Source organism: Balaenoptera ricei, chromosome 1 (assembly GCF_028023285.1).
Source record: "Balaenoptera ricei isolate mBalRic1 chromosome 1, mBalRic1.hap2, whole genome shotgun sequence".
NCBI classification, from domain to species: domain Eukaryota; kingdom Metazoa; phylum Chordata; class Mammalia; order Artiodactyla; family Balaenopteridae; genus Balaenoptera; species Balaenoptera ricei.
In genome coordinates this window covers 17,569,988-17,585,055 of record NC_082639.1, presented here as the reverse complement: position 1 = coordinate 17,585,055, position 15,068 = coordinate 17,569,988, and the positions used below count along the sequence as shown (strand labels likewise).

The following is a 15,068-nucleotide window of genomic DNA, read 5'->3' as shown; positions in this document are numbered from 1 at the left end:
AATTCACTCATTAATTCAGCACAAATTCATTGCACATCTTGCCTTCATCTGTCCTGGGCCTGCCTGAGCCCAAACCCCTCTTGTGATGGGTGCTCCCAAAACTCAACGTCGGTCAACATAGGTCTGGGAATTCAAACACTCTCCCGTTTACCTGTGAGCACGAATACCTTTAATGACAGCAGTGCCTCTCACCCAAACAAGTGACAGCAGATGGCCCCTTGGGGACCCCTTGCAGCCTTCAGCCACATTTGACCATCTCTCTCCCAAATGGCCAAATGGTGCTGAGCGTCTCAACCTTGGCACCAAGCTTTACTGAACACCAGCTAGATGCCTGAATCTGGAGCCCACAGATGGCTGTGGCAGGGGCAAAGTGGAAGATGAAGGGAACTACTTCTTAGGGAATTGGCAGTGAGGATTCGGAGCCGTGCATAGTCTTTGATTTAATTATTTATTCATGTATCTCTCTGCCTCTTCCAAGACTTGGAAAACACTAATGACAGTATCAGAAGGTGTTGGTTAAGTGTCAAAGCAGTGACTCCTGAAGGAGCTTGGAGGAGGGAGAGAACTCAGGGCAGGAGGGCAGGGTGGGCTTCCTGGAGGAGGAGTCCATCCGGTGGCGAGATGACCTGAGCAAGGATGTGTGGCCCAGTGGGTTCTTGCAGGGAAGCTGAGGGAGATGGGGTGGCCCCGGGGAGCGGAGCAGGCCTGCCTGCCCTAGTCAGGGAAGAGCAGGAAGCCGGAGAAGACGCTGTCGGAGCCCTCAGTGCCCACCATGCCGTTGTAGTCGTTGACCGCCAGCCACACCTGCTCGCCCACCTGCATCTGCAGCAGCACACCGCCTGAGCTGACCTGCTTGCTGTTGGACATGTGGTCACAGAAGGTGGTCACCTTGACACCGCTGCGGTACAGCTGCACACACAGGTTGGCCGTGTGTGACGTGTAGTAGACAAAGTAGTAGAGGCCGGGAACTTTGCAGGTGAACTTGCCAGTGTTTGTGTTGTAATCCCCCTGCGGGTTTGTGATGACCGAGTTGAACTTGACCAGGCTGTTGGGCGCCGGGAACTGGACTGTCTGCCGTGTGACAGTGAATACTGACTGGTGATTCTGCTTGTACCTGCCCTCATCGCCCGGGTCCCCAGGGGGTCCCATGTTGCCGGGAGCCCCTGGAATTCCAGGGGTTCCCATGGGACCATTTTTCCCAGGATAGCCAGGTGTGCCAGGATCTCCCTTCTGACCCTTGGGTCCGCGTGTCCCAGGGATAGCTGGGATTCCTGGGGAGAGAGCAGGTGGGAAGGAAGTGATGGGGCAGGGGACAGGGAAGAGGGACAGGGCTATCCTCCAGGGGACATGTCACCAGGGTTTGGTCTCTGGACTCTCTTTCCCCCAGAGGGTGGCCTATTCACCTGCAAGCAGTGTGCAGGGAGAAGAGGGGAGAGAGACCCTGGTTCAAATCCTGCCTCCCCATGGTCTTGCCCTCTGACCTTGGCTACAGCACGGCCTCGTCTCGGCCTCAGTTTCCATGTTTGTGATGGAGAGGAGGGTAGGACCAGCCAGCTCAGGAGGTGGCAGAGCTGGGCCGCATCTCAGAGAGCGTGCCAGAGGCCACGACTGTCAGCCCACGGAGAGCATGCGGCCTCAGATAACTCCTCAACTAAAAGTCTAGGTTCTTAGTTTTTCTTGACAAAAATCAGAAGATTCGTCAGAGGCAGATTTCCTGGAAAGGTCATAAAACTTAAGCTTTGGGCCCCATTTACTTGCACTGGCCCCTTCAAGACCCTTTGCATAATTTTATATTTATAATTTTTTCAACTTTTTATGTTGAAATAATTACAGATTCACAGGATGTTGCAAAAAAAAAAAAAGGACAAGGAAGTCTCATGTACCCTTTACCTAGTTGTCCCCGATCTTACATAACGAAAGTACGAAATCAAAACCAAGAAATTAACCTTTGTAGGATCCACAGAGCTCCACTTTTACATGCATTATTTGTGTGTTTATAGTTCTAAAACAATTTTGTAGCATGTGTAGATTTGTGAAACCTCCCCCCTCCCCCGCATCAAATTCTGTATTACTTTTCTCAAAGAGGATCCTCAACATATTATGAGATTCAGAGCCCCACAAAACCTGTTTCCATTTCTGAGCTGGAACCACCCAGGCACAGGCCAGCTTAGCACATGGGATCCACCGGATGGAACCACAGAAGCTGCCTTTCCCCAGCTCCCCCAGCCCCACTCAGCCCAATTCAACCCCTATGACAACTGGCCTGGTTCAACTTACTTCATGTTACATATGAGGAAACTGAGGTCAGAAACTTGCCCAAGGCCATGCAGCTGGTAGGAGGTGGAGTCAGGACTCACAGTCAAGTCTGGCTAGTCCCAGTCAGTGTCTGACTCTTGTTACCGCCTTAATTATCTGAGCCCCTAAGAGCTTCTCCCCTTGTCCAAACCATACTCATCTTTTAGGGCCTGGCTCCAGTCTCCTCTTCCAAGAAGCCCTCTCTGACCACCCCTGCTGGCCCCTGTGGCTGCTTCCTCCTCCGACTTCCTTTGGGGTGGGTGTCTGTGCAGACCTACTGTGATGGATCTTCTGCAGCTTGTGAGCCTTTTAGATCCCAGGGTTAGGAGTGGGGAATCAGAACCCAGCAGACCTAAGCGTCAGGCCACGTGATCCCGGGCAGGTGATCTCCCCTCCCAGAGCCTCTGTTTGCCCAGTTGAGATAAGGGCATAATAGAACGGATCCCACAGAGCTGCTGGCAGAGTGGGGTGGGAGAATGCACGTACCGAGCACCTCATAGGCAGTGCTCAGTAATGTCAGGTCTCGGTGATGGCTGTCAGCTATGTTAAGCAGGGCTGGGTCTCATGCTTCAGGTTGACTTCCAGCAACCAGCTAGGGAGGGGTGGGATACGGCAGTGGGGAGGGGGCCTGAGAGGCAGTGCAGGGTAGCGGTTAAGGGCATGGCCTTGGAAGTTGGACAGGATTTCAGTGTGTGACTTCGGGCAAGTTGCTCTATCTCTCTGAACCTCAGCTTTGACATTTGTAAAATGGGAGTAAATCGTTCCTTCAAAGGATTTTGGCCTCAGTTTTCTCATTTGTAAAATAGAGTTAATTTTATCTACCTCATGAGATGAATATACATAGAGCACTTGGAACTGTGCCTGGCACAAATTAGGAGCTAAAAATTCGTGTCCGGGGCTTCCCTGGTGGCGCAGTGGTGGCGAATCCACCTGCCAGTGCAGGGGACACGGGTTGGATCCCTGGTCTGGGAAGATCCCACATGCTGCGGAGCAACTAAGCCTGTGAGCCACAACTACTGAAGCCCACGTGCCTAGAGCCCATGCTCCGCAACAAGAGAAGCCACTGCAATGAGAAGCCCGCGCACCTCAACAAAGAGTAGCCCCTGCTCTCTGAAACTAGAGAAAGCCCGCGCACAGCAGTGAAGACCCAAAGCAGCCAAAAATAAATAAATTAAAAAAAATAAATTTATATAAAAAAAAATTGGTGTCCATCAGCCATCCCACACAGTGAGATGGCCAGAGACAGCTGTGAAGTACAGGGTCCTGGAAAAATGGCAGACCTGGGGGCTTCATTTGATTCATCCTGAATTGGAGAATTCCTTCTGGAATGTTGGTACAATTCCACTCTATTGCCAGGAGGGAAGATGACAGTGGGAAATTCCTAAGGACATTCCCCTCCACTGGCCTCCCTCGCCCAGTGCCTCTGCCACCCCTGTCACCTCTGCCCAGCCACACCCCAGCCTCCCTCATGCGCACTCTGGACACATTCCACCCCCAGATGTGCACCTACTCCCAGACAAGTCACCAGCAGACTCCAGTTCTCACCCAACACTAGTGCCCGTTCACGTCCTCAGCCCTTTTCACTTGTGCTAGGGCTTGCCCGTGAATCTCCGACAGAAGATTCTGTGACTGGGATCCTGACTCCTTACTCCCTACCCCTCCAACTACCCAGAATCCTAGGGAGTGATGGGAGCACACATCTCTGATAAAAACAAAGATGACAACAGCAGTAACAACCATAGCCCACACTTACTGATACCTACCACGTGCTAGTACTGTTTTATATTTAATTTTATTAATCATCACAGCACCCCTGTGCAGTAGGTACTACCATCTCCCCATTTTACAGATGAGGAAACTGAGGCACTGGGAGGTTATGTAGCTTGTGCAAGTTCACACAGTGGGAAGTGGTGGGGCTGGTACTTGAACCCTGGCCACCTGGGCATTGTATACAGTCACTGGGGTCCATGTTGCAGGGCAAGTCGTGGAGGGGTTGGAATACAATAGTAGCAGAGCGTTTTAGGGTTTGCCAAAGGCTTTCACCTGGATCGTCTTCCGTGATCCTCCCTGCCACCTTCTAGGGCAGGTGCTCTTGTTCTCTCCCCGTTATCAGATGGGGAAACTGAGGAGCCTGGGCTCTGAGGGGGAGAGGGGATAGACCTGCCACAAGAGCTAAGACTCTGCCCTGGGAGCAGGCGTGGCCAGAGGGACCACACTCCTCTCCATCAAGCAGCTGTCCACCTTCCCCAGAGTCAGCCCCAGATGGACACTTCCGACTCCTGCCCCCAGGCCCTAGGTGACCCCTCCCCAGCAGGCCAGCAGACTCACCTGGTTCACCCTTGGGCCCTGGCAATCCGTCATACCCATCCTTCCCTGGGGCCCCGGGAAGGCCCGGCATCCCGGCGATCCCATAGCAGTTTGTGCCGGCTTGGCCCCCACGCGGCAGTGCCAGCAAGAGCAGCAGCAGGTTTGGTACAAGTTGGGGCCAGGAGCTGGACCCCATGTCCATTTGGGGAAGGAGCTGGATGGGGAGAGAGCTGAGTTGTCCCCCAGCCCCCGGCCTGCCCTCCTCACCCTCTCTCTCCCCAGGAGTCGTCCTTCTCAGCCCGCAGGAGCTGACCTCCCTTCCCCGGCCCCTCGCCCCTTGGGACCGCACAGTGGATGGGGAATGGGGCCTCTTCTTCAAGCTCAGGCCCCGGCTTAGCGGAGATGGGGACCCTCCTTCCTCTCACAAATCAGGCTGTCCCTGGGGCCACGTTTCAGGAAGTGGCAGCGGGGAAAAGCTGCCATTTGCCCTCACCTGGACAGGTGGGAGGTTTCTGGTCTGGTCACAGAGATGTCCTCAGATCTGCTTCCCCTCTCCAAGGCAGGAGGACACTGTGTCAGCGTGGACACAGCAAGAAGGGCCTGGGCAGACTGCGCTGTTCCCTCCCCTCCTCTCCCCAGTACCACATCCCCTTTCCCATAATTTTTCCTGACTCAATACTTTCTCTTGGGTGCTGAGCCAGGCTGACCGCAGTGATGTCCCTGTGTCCTTCCACCTCCAGGTCATGAGTGTCTGAAATGAGGAAATGTCCGCTGCCCCGGGTCTGCTGAAGGGTGCGTATATGTGTGTGTGCGTGTAAACATCAGCCGCCTGGGCAGACTTCCCCTAGAGTCAAGTTCAGCCCAGCTAATGCCCATCCCTGTTTGTTGCCATTTACTGTGCCTGAGACCCCGTTGTTTCACAAGATCCCTAGGGGGAAGTTATAATTCCCCCTGTATAGATGAGGAAACTGAGGCTGAGGAAAGTGAAAACCCTTGCCCAAAGTCACTTAGTGAATGGTTTCTTGGGTCCAAAGCCTTGTTCTGACCCCTCTGCTTAGCTGCCCTCAGAAACAAGCCTCATATGCACTTGTGAAGTGACAGGTCTTATTCTAGAGACTTCCATATGTCCCCTCCCATTTGCCTTACTTGGGGGTGGACATCCAGGGCAAACTTTGACAGCAGGCAGCCTGCTGTGGCCGACAGATTCCTCTGGCTACAAAGTCAGCGGCCTTGGGTTCTCCTTCCAGCCCCGCCACTCCCTGGCCCCGAGGCCTTCAGCAAACCACTGGCCCCTAGGTCTCAGTCATCCCATCTGTATACTGGGTGGTGGGGGAGGACCAGGCTTTTCATATTGGTGCCTCTTCCTTTGCTGGGGCCCCTGATGATCCCACCTTCCCTGCCAGCACCCCCTCCCTCACCTCCATCCCTGGCCTCTCGTCTCAGAGCCTATTATGGCTAGTGAGGGGTTGCCAGTCGAGGCCAGGCTGGCAGAGCTGAGAGAGGCCCCTCCTCTCTTTCTTCTCCTCACATGAGATTCCGGAGAGGAAGGAGGTGATGGGCAGTGGAGGGTTCCAACCCTGATTCCACTCCTGCCACCCATGTGAGTGAGTGGTTTGACCTCCCCGATCACTGATTTCTCCTCTGTAAATGAGGGTTTCCAGTAGCTTCCATGCAGGGCAGTGCTAACGCATACACAGTGCTTAGCCCTGTGCCAGCCATGAGCAGAGTTCCGAGCCCTGCCCCTGCTTTGCTGGGTGACCCTCAGGGCCTCAGTCTCCCCAGCTGGCTCTCCACCCTCTGGCACAGGGCTGCAGAGTGTGCAACAAGAGCAAGAACGTGAATGTACTTGGCCCTGGAATTCCCAGGTGGGTGGAAGGCTGGAGAGAGCAGAAATGACGGACACAGCATTATGCGGGGCGGGGGACCCGGCCGATGGCACCCAGGCCTCTCTCCCATCTTCAGTCCTCACCTCCTTCGCGCCCGGGTCTGGCTTCTCCAGCAGGTGGCAGCCTCAGCCTGCGCTCAGCCCGCCCCTGCCCCGCCCGCCTGGGTTGCGGCTGGGTCCCCTCCTTCCAGAGGGGCAAGTGATTTGCCTCTGCAAAGAGGGGTGGGTATGGGTGGAATTTAGGGTAAGAAGCAGCGGGGCACTCCCTGCACCGCCACTTCTATAGCCTGGCCTCTCCAGCTTCTTACGGGCCCCCTACCCCTGACATTGTCTTTGAGCCCTGTTGCAATGAAAGAAGCCCTTCACTTTGGGGTCAGGCAAACCTGGTTCAAATTCAGGCCCTGCCACTTTCTGGCAGTGTGACCTTGGGTAGATGTCTCCTTTCTGTGAGCCTCAGGGTCCTCATCGATTTTGTTGGGATTAAATGCATCCATGGTTATAAAATGTCTAGCACACAGTAGGTGCTCACAGATCTGTTTCTCTTCCCAGTCCGTGGGTGTGTGTGTTCTGGGTGGGCAGGGGGAGAATCGGGGCGGAGTGGAGGCCCAAAGGGGGCTGAGGAGTCCAGAACTGCTCTGGGGCTGCAGAGCTTTACTCTCTTCTTCCTGACCCCCGAAGGCTGTTGATGGGCCTGGGCCTCCCCCCAAAGTGGGTCTTGAGTGTGTGGGGAAGGCGGGCGTGGAGGTGGTGGGTACGTGAGGACTTGGAGATCACAGGCGTTTCTAAGGCACATGCATGTCAGAGGGAGAGGAGGGTGTGTGCACCTTCGTGTCAGGGGTGTGTCTGGAACACGTGTGTGTGAGAGCACTACTGATGGTTGATGGGGGCACATGGGTGTACGAGGTGGGTGTGCACGGGTATGACGCATGTGTATCCTTGAGTGCGTCTGTGGGTCTGGAGGCGTAAGTAGTGCATCCAGGGGTGCACCCGGTGGGTCTCAGGGAGTGGGTGTGTGGGTGAGGAGTAGACGAGTCTTGGTCCAGGAATGTGGGTCCACGTGCATCTCAGGAGGTGTGTGTGCAAGTGTGATGTGTATTCTTGTGCATGTGTGTGCATACGTGAATGTGTGCAGCACAAAGGTAAAATCGGCTTTCTTTGGGAAAAAGCACAGGACGCTGGACATTTTCAGGACTGAACTTCTGGTCGCCTTACTTTTCTCACATACGGAGGGCATAGTGGGGCTTTTTGCTTCTGAGCAGCACCCAGACAGGCTAAGTGGGACCCTGGGAATGCACCACAAACATTCCAGACCCTCCCAGTCCCCAGCCCAGGTGGGATACCCAGCCCCAGCCTCTGTGCCTGCCGGGGTAGAAGTCCAGCGCTGGCCTCGGGAAACCTGGCTTCAGGAAGACTTCTGGATGCCCTTGGATCTGCCTTTCTGGTTGAGCGTTGGAAATGACACGTGTCAATTGTCAGGCGTGTGTCTGTGGAGGCTGGCTAGGGTAGTAGGTAGACACACAGGCTTGGGTGTCAGTAAGACTTGGAGTCAAACCCCAGCTTCTCCCCTTACACACTAACCTTGGGCTTTAAGTTTGTCCCAGCCCCCTAGCCTCAGTTTCATTTTCTGTAAAATAGGGTCATAATACCCACCTCAGAGCTCAACTGTAAAGATTAAACAAAATATAATTAAGGCTAAAACGTATGTAACCCTTACTATGCACAAGGCACTCCTCTGTAATTTTCATATATTAAGTCATTTAATCCTCCCAACAACCCTTTGAGGAAGGTGCAATTAGTATTCCCACTTTACAGATAAGGAAACTGAGATTCACTGAAGTAACATAAAATGCACATAATTGTACAACTAGTAAGTAAATGGTGGCCCAGGATTTGAGCCCAGGTCGATGAGGCTCCCAGGACCTGCTAAATATTTATTGTAAAATATTAAATGCAGGCCTGGCCTGTAAGCACTCAATAATTGTAGTCATTCTTAAGCCTCCCTCCCAATGACCAGGGTAGCAACTGAACTTCAAGGTCAGCAGACATGGACTCAGGTATTTATTCCAGGAAGAGTTCCAAGAAATGATCTTCCTTCAGGCAGCTAAAGCAACAGCACCCCGACTTTACAGAGTAGTGCATAGACACCAGAAAGGTGGAGTGAGTGGGCCAGGGTCACACAGCAGGAAGCGGAGGCCATGGTGGGGAGGGGCTCAGGTGGATGGGAAGATGAGGAAGCCGCTAAAGATGCTGTCGGCCTCTGAACCCTGGTAAATGCGGCCCTTATTGGGGTCTTTTTCAATCCAGACCTGGTCTCCCTGCTGGAGCTGGAACACCGTACCACCGGACACCACCTGGAAGATTCCTTTGCTGTTGGTGTCACAGAAGCCCAAGGAATGCTGGACTTGGCCCCTCCCAAAGGACACGATGGACAGGCAGATGTCCCACTTGGACACCACCTGGAAGGTGAAGTAGTAGTAACCCGGCACAGTGCAGATGAACCGGCCCGAGTGGCTCTGGTATGGGCTGTCCTGGTTGGTGATGACCGTGTCAAAGATGACCACGTTGCCGCCCATCGGAGGGTTCCGTCTCACGGCTGAGAAGGCCGGCTGCAGCTGGTCCTGGACGTTTCCTGGGTTGCCCTTGATGCCCTTCAACCCTGGGAGGCCAGGGGGCCCCAGGGGGCCGCTGGGCCCTGGGTAGCCCATTCTGCCAGGTTTTCCAGGGGGCCCAGGCTCTCCCTGGTCTCCTTTAAGGCCACGGACGCCTGTCCGGATACCAGGGGCCCCTGTGGGGAGAAAGGCCAGATTGGGAGTGAGAGTCCCAATTGGTCTAGTGTCCTCCAGACCTCAGGGAGGTGGCTGGGACCCCGGACGGCTGTGGGATAGAGGATAGGGGGAGTGTCTGGGCCTTCAAGACATTGATTCTGACTGGCTGTGGGTGACCTTGGGCACGTGTCTCAACCTCTCTGAGCCTCAGCTTCTTTATCTGTAAAATGGAGAGAAATGTGAGCAGGCACTTGGGAGTGTCAGGTTCTGGGAAAAGCAGTCCACTGGCTTCACGGTACTCCTGCCCACAGCCTTGCACTCCACACTCCCCCCAGGGCACTGACCTTGACTTCTTCAGGTTCAGGGACTACATGTAGGACGCCTGTGTGCAGATGGTTTGCAAATGCCTATGCAGATCTTTCTGGTCTGCTACGGACTGGGAGGCTCAGGGCGATTACATGAGACTTTCCTTTCCTGCTCTGGTCGTGCCCTCCTCCCTTTCCCTTCACCCTTAGCCTTTTTTTCTAGAACATGAGAGTTTCTGAAGCCTGAAGGGGCAGGGAAGGGGGAAGCTGGAAGCAAAAAAGATAGTTGCCATGAATTGATCCCTCTCGATGTGCTGGGTGGGGTTATTTCTCCATTTTACAGATGAGGAAACTGAGTCTCAGAGATCAGTAAGTCGCTCAAGGTCACACAGCAAGACAAGGGCTCCTGAGTCTAAAGCCAAGGGCATTAATCTTTCTGGTAACTGAACAAAGGCCAAGGACTGAACACAGCTTTGGGACCTTTCATATTCATTGCTTGCAGTGACCCACTGTCCAGAGGAGGAAGGTGAGGCCAAAGAAAGAGGACCCGGGCAGTAAAGGGGATACAGAGAGGCCACTGGGGCCTGTGGACACGGCCTTGGAAGAAGGATAGGCCCCCCTCAGCCCCTGGGACCAAGTGCAGACTGGAGAGGCTTCATGTGTGGGCCCAGGTGGACTCCTGTTTCTCAGTGCCGTCCCAAGCCTCCACCCTGGTGGCCAGGCGAAGCCCAGGGATGAGGGGCTGGGGTCCAGAGGGAGGGCTTACCCTGCTCCCCTCGCTCCCCCTTGAGGCCTGGCCGTCCGGGTCGGCCGGGTATTCCTGCGGCCCCGTCCCTCCCATCCTGTGCTCGGCAAACGTCCTGGGTCACCGAAGAGGCCAGGGATATGGCCAGCACACCGATCACCAGCCAGCCCCAGGGGGCTTCCATGGTGTCACTGTGGAGACACGGGCAGGGCCTGGACAGGCTGGACATCACACACTCACGCACACCCAACACCCACACTTGAACCCCCCAACCCCGCCCAATTCTGTCTATCTATATATATCATCTCCCCGACCATTGCACACACACCTCCTCGAGGGCCTTCAATGTCCACCCTCCATCCAGCTCCAGGGACCCCAAACACACACACAGAACCACAAACTCACACAGATACACACATGCAACTGAACATACCCATATAGTTACACACTCAGACACACGAACACAGCTTTTTGCTCACGCACCTACACGACACAATAAGCAAAGTCAAAAGTCCACCACACACTCCTGGACACACAAACTGACACCCAAACTGACATCCCCCCCCCCCCCGCACTCACCTGGACACACACAGTCATACACTCCTACAGATGACTGAACAAATATTTATTGAGTGCCTGCTCCCCGTTTAATTTACACCCTCTCACCCAGATGGCAGAGCTGCGCATAGATACCTGAATTCACAAACACCTGACGCACACGTCTGCTCCCTCCTCCACACACTCGGCCCCTTTCAGCACCCACTGGAGGACAGAGGGCTGACTGCCACCCACTATCCCTTCGTGGGACCCCTCTGCTGGGCTGTGACACCCACAGCCTTTTCCCAGCTTCTTGTGTTTTGGGGGCGGGCGGGCAGGACCCAGGAACTTTGGTTACAGCTGATGGGTCTGTCACTACCTCCCCCCTCCCCCAAGCCCCTGGAGTTAAGGTCCCCCCACTCACTCATTCTGGGTCCTAGATCAGGGTCGTTTCCCCCCACCCCCCCACCCCCGCAACACTGTCCTGGTACAGAACCAGCCAGCAGAGCTCTCCCTCCCTCCCTGCCCGGTCCAGCCTCCTGGGCCACCCCTCCTGGTTCCCTGAACTTTACAGCTCCCTCCCTGTCAAGCGCTGGCCTCACCTGCGTCTGGTCGTCAACGCACTGGATACTCGCGTCCCTTCACCCAGGGACCCCTGTGGGACAGCCAGCAGGGCGGTGCTGGCCTGTGGCCAACTTTCACATCCCTTCCCACTTCCCTTTCTCCTTCCCTGGAACTGCCCCCAGTGTTGCCCTAGGGTCACAGGCCTGCAAGGGACATTTTGAGCAGACCTCAGCAAGACTGGGACATGGGACATCCTACCCCAGCCACAGATGGTGTGGGGACAGGGACAGCAAGCCGGGAGTCTGCCGGGGGGGCCGTGGTGGGGATACTGGGCAGGGCTGTGAGACCCATAGAGGCCTAGAACATCAGGGCAGAAGGAACCTTTACAAAATCAGTAACTTGTAAGACTTTTTCATGATTATGAAAGCAGCATGTATTCATTGCCAAAGCTTGGAAATACAGAAATACAGAAGAAAGAAGAACAGTGCAGTAGTAATGGGAAGCTCAGTAATCAACTTCCTAGACCTGCCACTTCCTAGCTGCATGTCCTTGGACAGATACTTGACCTCCTGGGGTCTCAGTTTGTTTGTTCGTAAATTGGAAACAACAGATTCTACCTTGTCGAATATTATAAAGTTTTAATGACATAATACATATACAAAACAGTGGACACATGGTGACCACTTAATAATTAGCTTTTATCAACATTTAAAAATCAGCGACAAAAGCCCATCTAGAGAATTGCTGTTAACATTTGGATGGATCATCTAGCCTTACTCACTCTCACTGACGGGGTGCTCACTACCCGTCAGCACAGCTCACTTTGTCATTGACAGCCTGGACCCGGAGAATGTTTTTCTTTAGATTGAGTGATTCTGTCTCCTCCAGACTGGAGACCAATGTGTTCAGGCCTGGGCTGACCATGTCTTTCTGTTTCTTCCCATGACCATGTTTTTTGTCGTTGTTGATGTTTTGTTTTGCTTTCCAGAGGGAGGAGGAGAGGAAGAGGAGGAGGGGAAGAGGGAGGGCTATTGTACCTGGGCAGGTGAAGACAGTCTAGGGCCAGGGTTTTCAAGCCTTTGGGACTCCTTTTTCATTTGCAATCTTGTGTGACATACAATATATATACAACAAATCTAGACGGGGATGCTCTGGTTTAAGGGTGGGGACCCAGAGCTCCTCCTGCCAGACCCTCTACTGCTCCCCAGGATTCAGGGGCTTAGGGGAACTAGAATTTCTCTATGACCTTGGGCAAGCCACATCACTTTTCCAGACCTCAGTTTCTTTATCTGTAAAATGGGGATGATACAGTCCCCTCGGTGAGCTGTCAAGGGATTATATGAATATATGAGGAAGTTTACACTGTCAAACACCACATTAAAATAAGTCATCATTATGAATAATATCTGTGTGACCTTGGGCAAGTTACCTAACCTCTCTGAGCCTCACTTTCTCAAGATGAGAGAGTGGTGGGAAGCAGAGAACGGCAGAGGTGGCATGAGGGAAAAACAAATACTGTGAAAGGCTTCTCAAAATGTAGTTTTCAAAATATTAAATACACAATTCATATAGAAATACATAGTGAGCTCATGTGAATTTTCTTTGTAGCTTATAAATGAAGGAACAAAGCTAGTGCAATGAAGGATATGAGAAAAAAATTTATATATACCTATATATGGTAAAAAAGATTCAGTAAAAACAAAAACAACAATAACCGAAAAACCAAGAATTCTGGAATATTCATAAGGTTGCTAAGTTACATACAAAACTGGTTAATGTTCTATAGGGCAATAAAATCCTAACGTTGGGGCTATCTTCTGTATTAGAAAGAAATCATTTGCATCTCTACCAGACAAAAATAATTGGCAACTTATCAGTTTTGTACCAGCTAACAGCTATCTTTATAGAGCCTGGGCCCTAATCAATAGTAAGTAATAAGTCAAGCAAAGTGACATTCCCCTGGAGTGTCAGATGATCCTTAGGAAGGCTTGTTAGACACTACTCGAATTTGACTTTGAAAGGACACCAGTTATCTATTTGCCTTATTTCCAAGTGTTGGATGATTTCACTTATCAGGCTGTTACAAGAGTATAAACACTTCCCAAGAAATAAAAGACATCGATAGTAATAAACATATCATTAATGTGAAAAGTAATGGGTTGGCAATAGCCCTGTGAATGTCACAGCTGGGACACCTTCAATCAGAGGGGATGGCTTTCTCTTCCTTTTCTCCAGAGCTCAGGCTCTTGGAGGGGAGGTAGGAGATATAGGGATGAGAGGAAACCCCTTGTCATGCTTGTGAGGTCAGGATCCAGGGGCCCCATCCCACAGTATAGCCAAGGGTCTAAGGAATAACCAGAAAAATAATTTCTAAATTACTCAAATTCCTTATGGTGGAGTCACATCTCACTCAAGGGCTGGGGTCCAAAATCAGCCTATAAGGCAATAATTGTAAATGGTCAGTATTACCCTTGGAAGAAATTCTTAGGAAAGCGCCATGTTGGAGACTGTATTACCATTTCGGGATACTTCTATGCTGTCACTTTTAGCTTTGACATCAGAACAGATTTCTTGTTCTTCAGTTGCGTATCAGTTGGCTAATATATACCTCCTATTTCAAAAAAAAAAAAAAGAAAGAAAGAAATTCAATATTTAAGGTTTAGAGTTGTACTCAGTGGTGAGGCATTTAGACCACGAGAGGCTCTGGATTTGAGGCAGACGTGGGGACCGCAGGAAAACGCTCCAGAATAGGCTCCTTGAGGGTCTGGAGTGATGGGCAGCGTCCCTTACCTTATTTTCATTGGTATCATTAGCTCTTTCTCACTCTGAATTTTACTAGGCAAAATACAGATAGTCAAATGTGCATATAATGTAACTCTGAAGTTCTTGTATTCCTTTCTTTTAATCAAAAAACATTGAGGTATAATTTACATACGGTAAAATGCACAAATCTTAAGTGCCCTGTTCAATGGCTTCTCATGTAAATGAAGATATCCTTTACCACCACCCAGATCAAAATACAGAACATTTCCATCACCCCAGCAAGTTTTCTCGTGCCCCTTGTAGTACAGTCAGCCCTCAGCGTCCGAGGGTTCTGCATCCACAGATTCCACCAACCGCAGATCAAAAATATTTGAAAAAAATTCCAGAGTCCCCAAAAAGCAAAACTTGAATTTGCCTTGCGCTGGCAACTATTTACATAGTATTTACAACTATCTACATAGCATTTACATTGTATTAGGTATTATAAGTAATCTAGAAAGGATTTATAGTATAGGGGAGGATGTGGGTAGGTTATATGCAAATACTTCTCCATTTTATAGAAGGGACTTGAACATCCTTGGATTTGGGTCTCCGAGGGGATACAGGGGTGTCCTGGAACCAATCTCCTGCAGATACTGAGGGACAACTGTACTCCCCCCTCCCCGCAATGTGACCAGCGTTTCGACTTCTCTCACCATGGGTTATTTCTGCCTGTTCTTGAACTTCACGTAAATAGAATTGTTCAGTGTGTGTCTTTTGTGTCTGGCTTCTTTCATTTCACATGCTTGTGAGATTCGGCTGTCTTATTGCTCGTGTCGGTTCGGTTTTATTGCTGAGTAGTACTCCAACGCGTGCAGGCAGTGCACTTCGTGTAGCCCTTCTCCTGTTCGTGGATATTTTCG

General features: G+C 51.9%; 2 protein-coding genes across 2 annotated transcripts; both read right to left on the bottom strand.

Moving 5' to 3' along the window:
- Window positions 1–434: 434 nt before the first annotated feature.
- Window positions 435–5,201, bottom strand: C1QC (complement C1q C chain). The gene is made up of 3 exons (XM_059895533.1): window positions 5,096–5,201; window positions 4,624–4,816; window positions 435–1,271 (listed from the first exon to the last, which is right to left on the bottom strand). The coding sequence occupies exons 2-3, from the start codon at window positions 4,802–4,804 to the stop codon at window positions 715–717; spliced, it is 738 nt and encodes a 245-aa protein (XP_059751516.1). The 5' UTR covers window positions 4,805–4,816; window positions 5,096–5,201; the 3' UTR covers window positions 435–714.
- A 3,324-nt stretch (window positions 5,202–8,525) lies between these two features.
- C1QA (complement C1q A chain) lies at window positions 8,526–11,480 on the bottom strand. Its single transcript, XM_059895522.1, has 3 exons — window positions 11,442–11,480; window positions 10,324–10,493; window positions 8,526–9,272 (listed from the first exon to the last, which is right to left on the bottom strand). Exons 2-3 carry the CDS (start codon window positions 10,484–10,486, stop codon window positions 8,698–8,700), a joined length of 738 nt encoding a protein of 245 aa, XP_059751505.1. The 5' UTR covers window positions 10,487–10,493; window positions 11,442–11,480; the 3' UTR covers window positions 8,526–8,697.
- Window positions 11,481–15,068: the final 3,588 nt, after the last annotated feature.

Bases quoted from the DNA above. Each gene is read 5' to 3' on its own strand.
- C1QA (XM_059895522.1), bottom strand. From the start codon at position 10,486: ATGGAAGCCCCCTGGGGCTGGCTGGTGATCGGTGTGCTGGCCATATCC. The intron at 9,273-10,323 runs GTAAGCCCTCCC...TTCTCCCCACAG, and splicing joins GGGGGAGCGAGGGGAGCAGG to GGGCCCCTGGTATCCGGACA.
- C1QC (XM_059895533.1), bottom strand. From the start codon at position 4,804: ATGGACATGGGGTCCAGCTCCTGGCCCCAACTTGTACCAAACCTGCTG. The intron at 1,272-4,623 runs GTGAGTCTGCTG...CTCTCTCCCCAG, and splicing joins AGGGCCCAAGGGTGAACCAG to GAATCCCAGCTATCCCTGGG.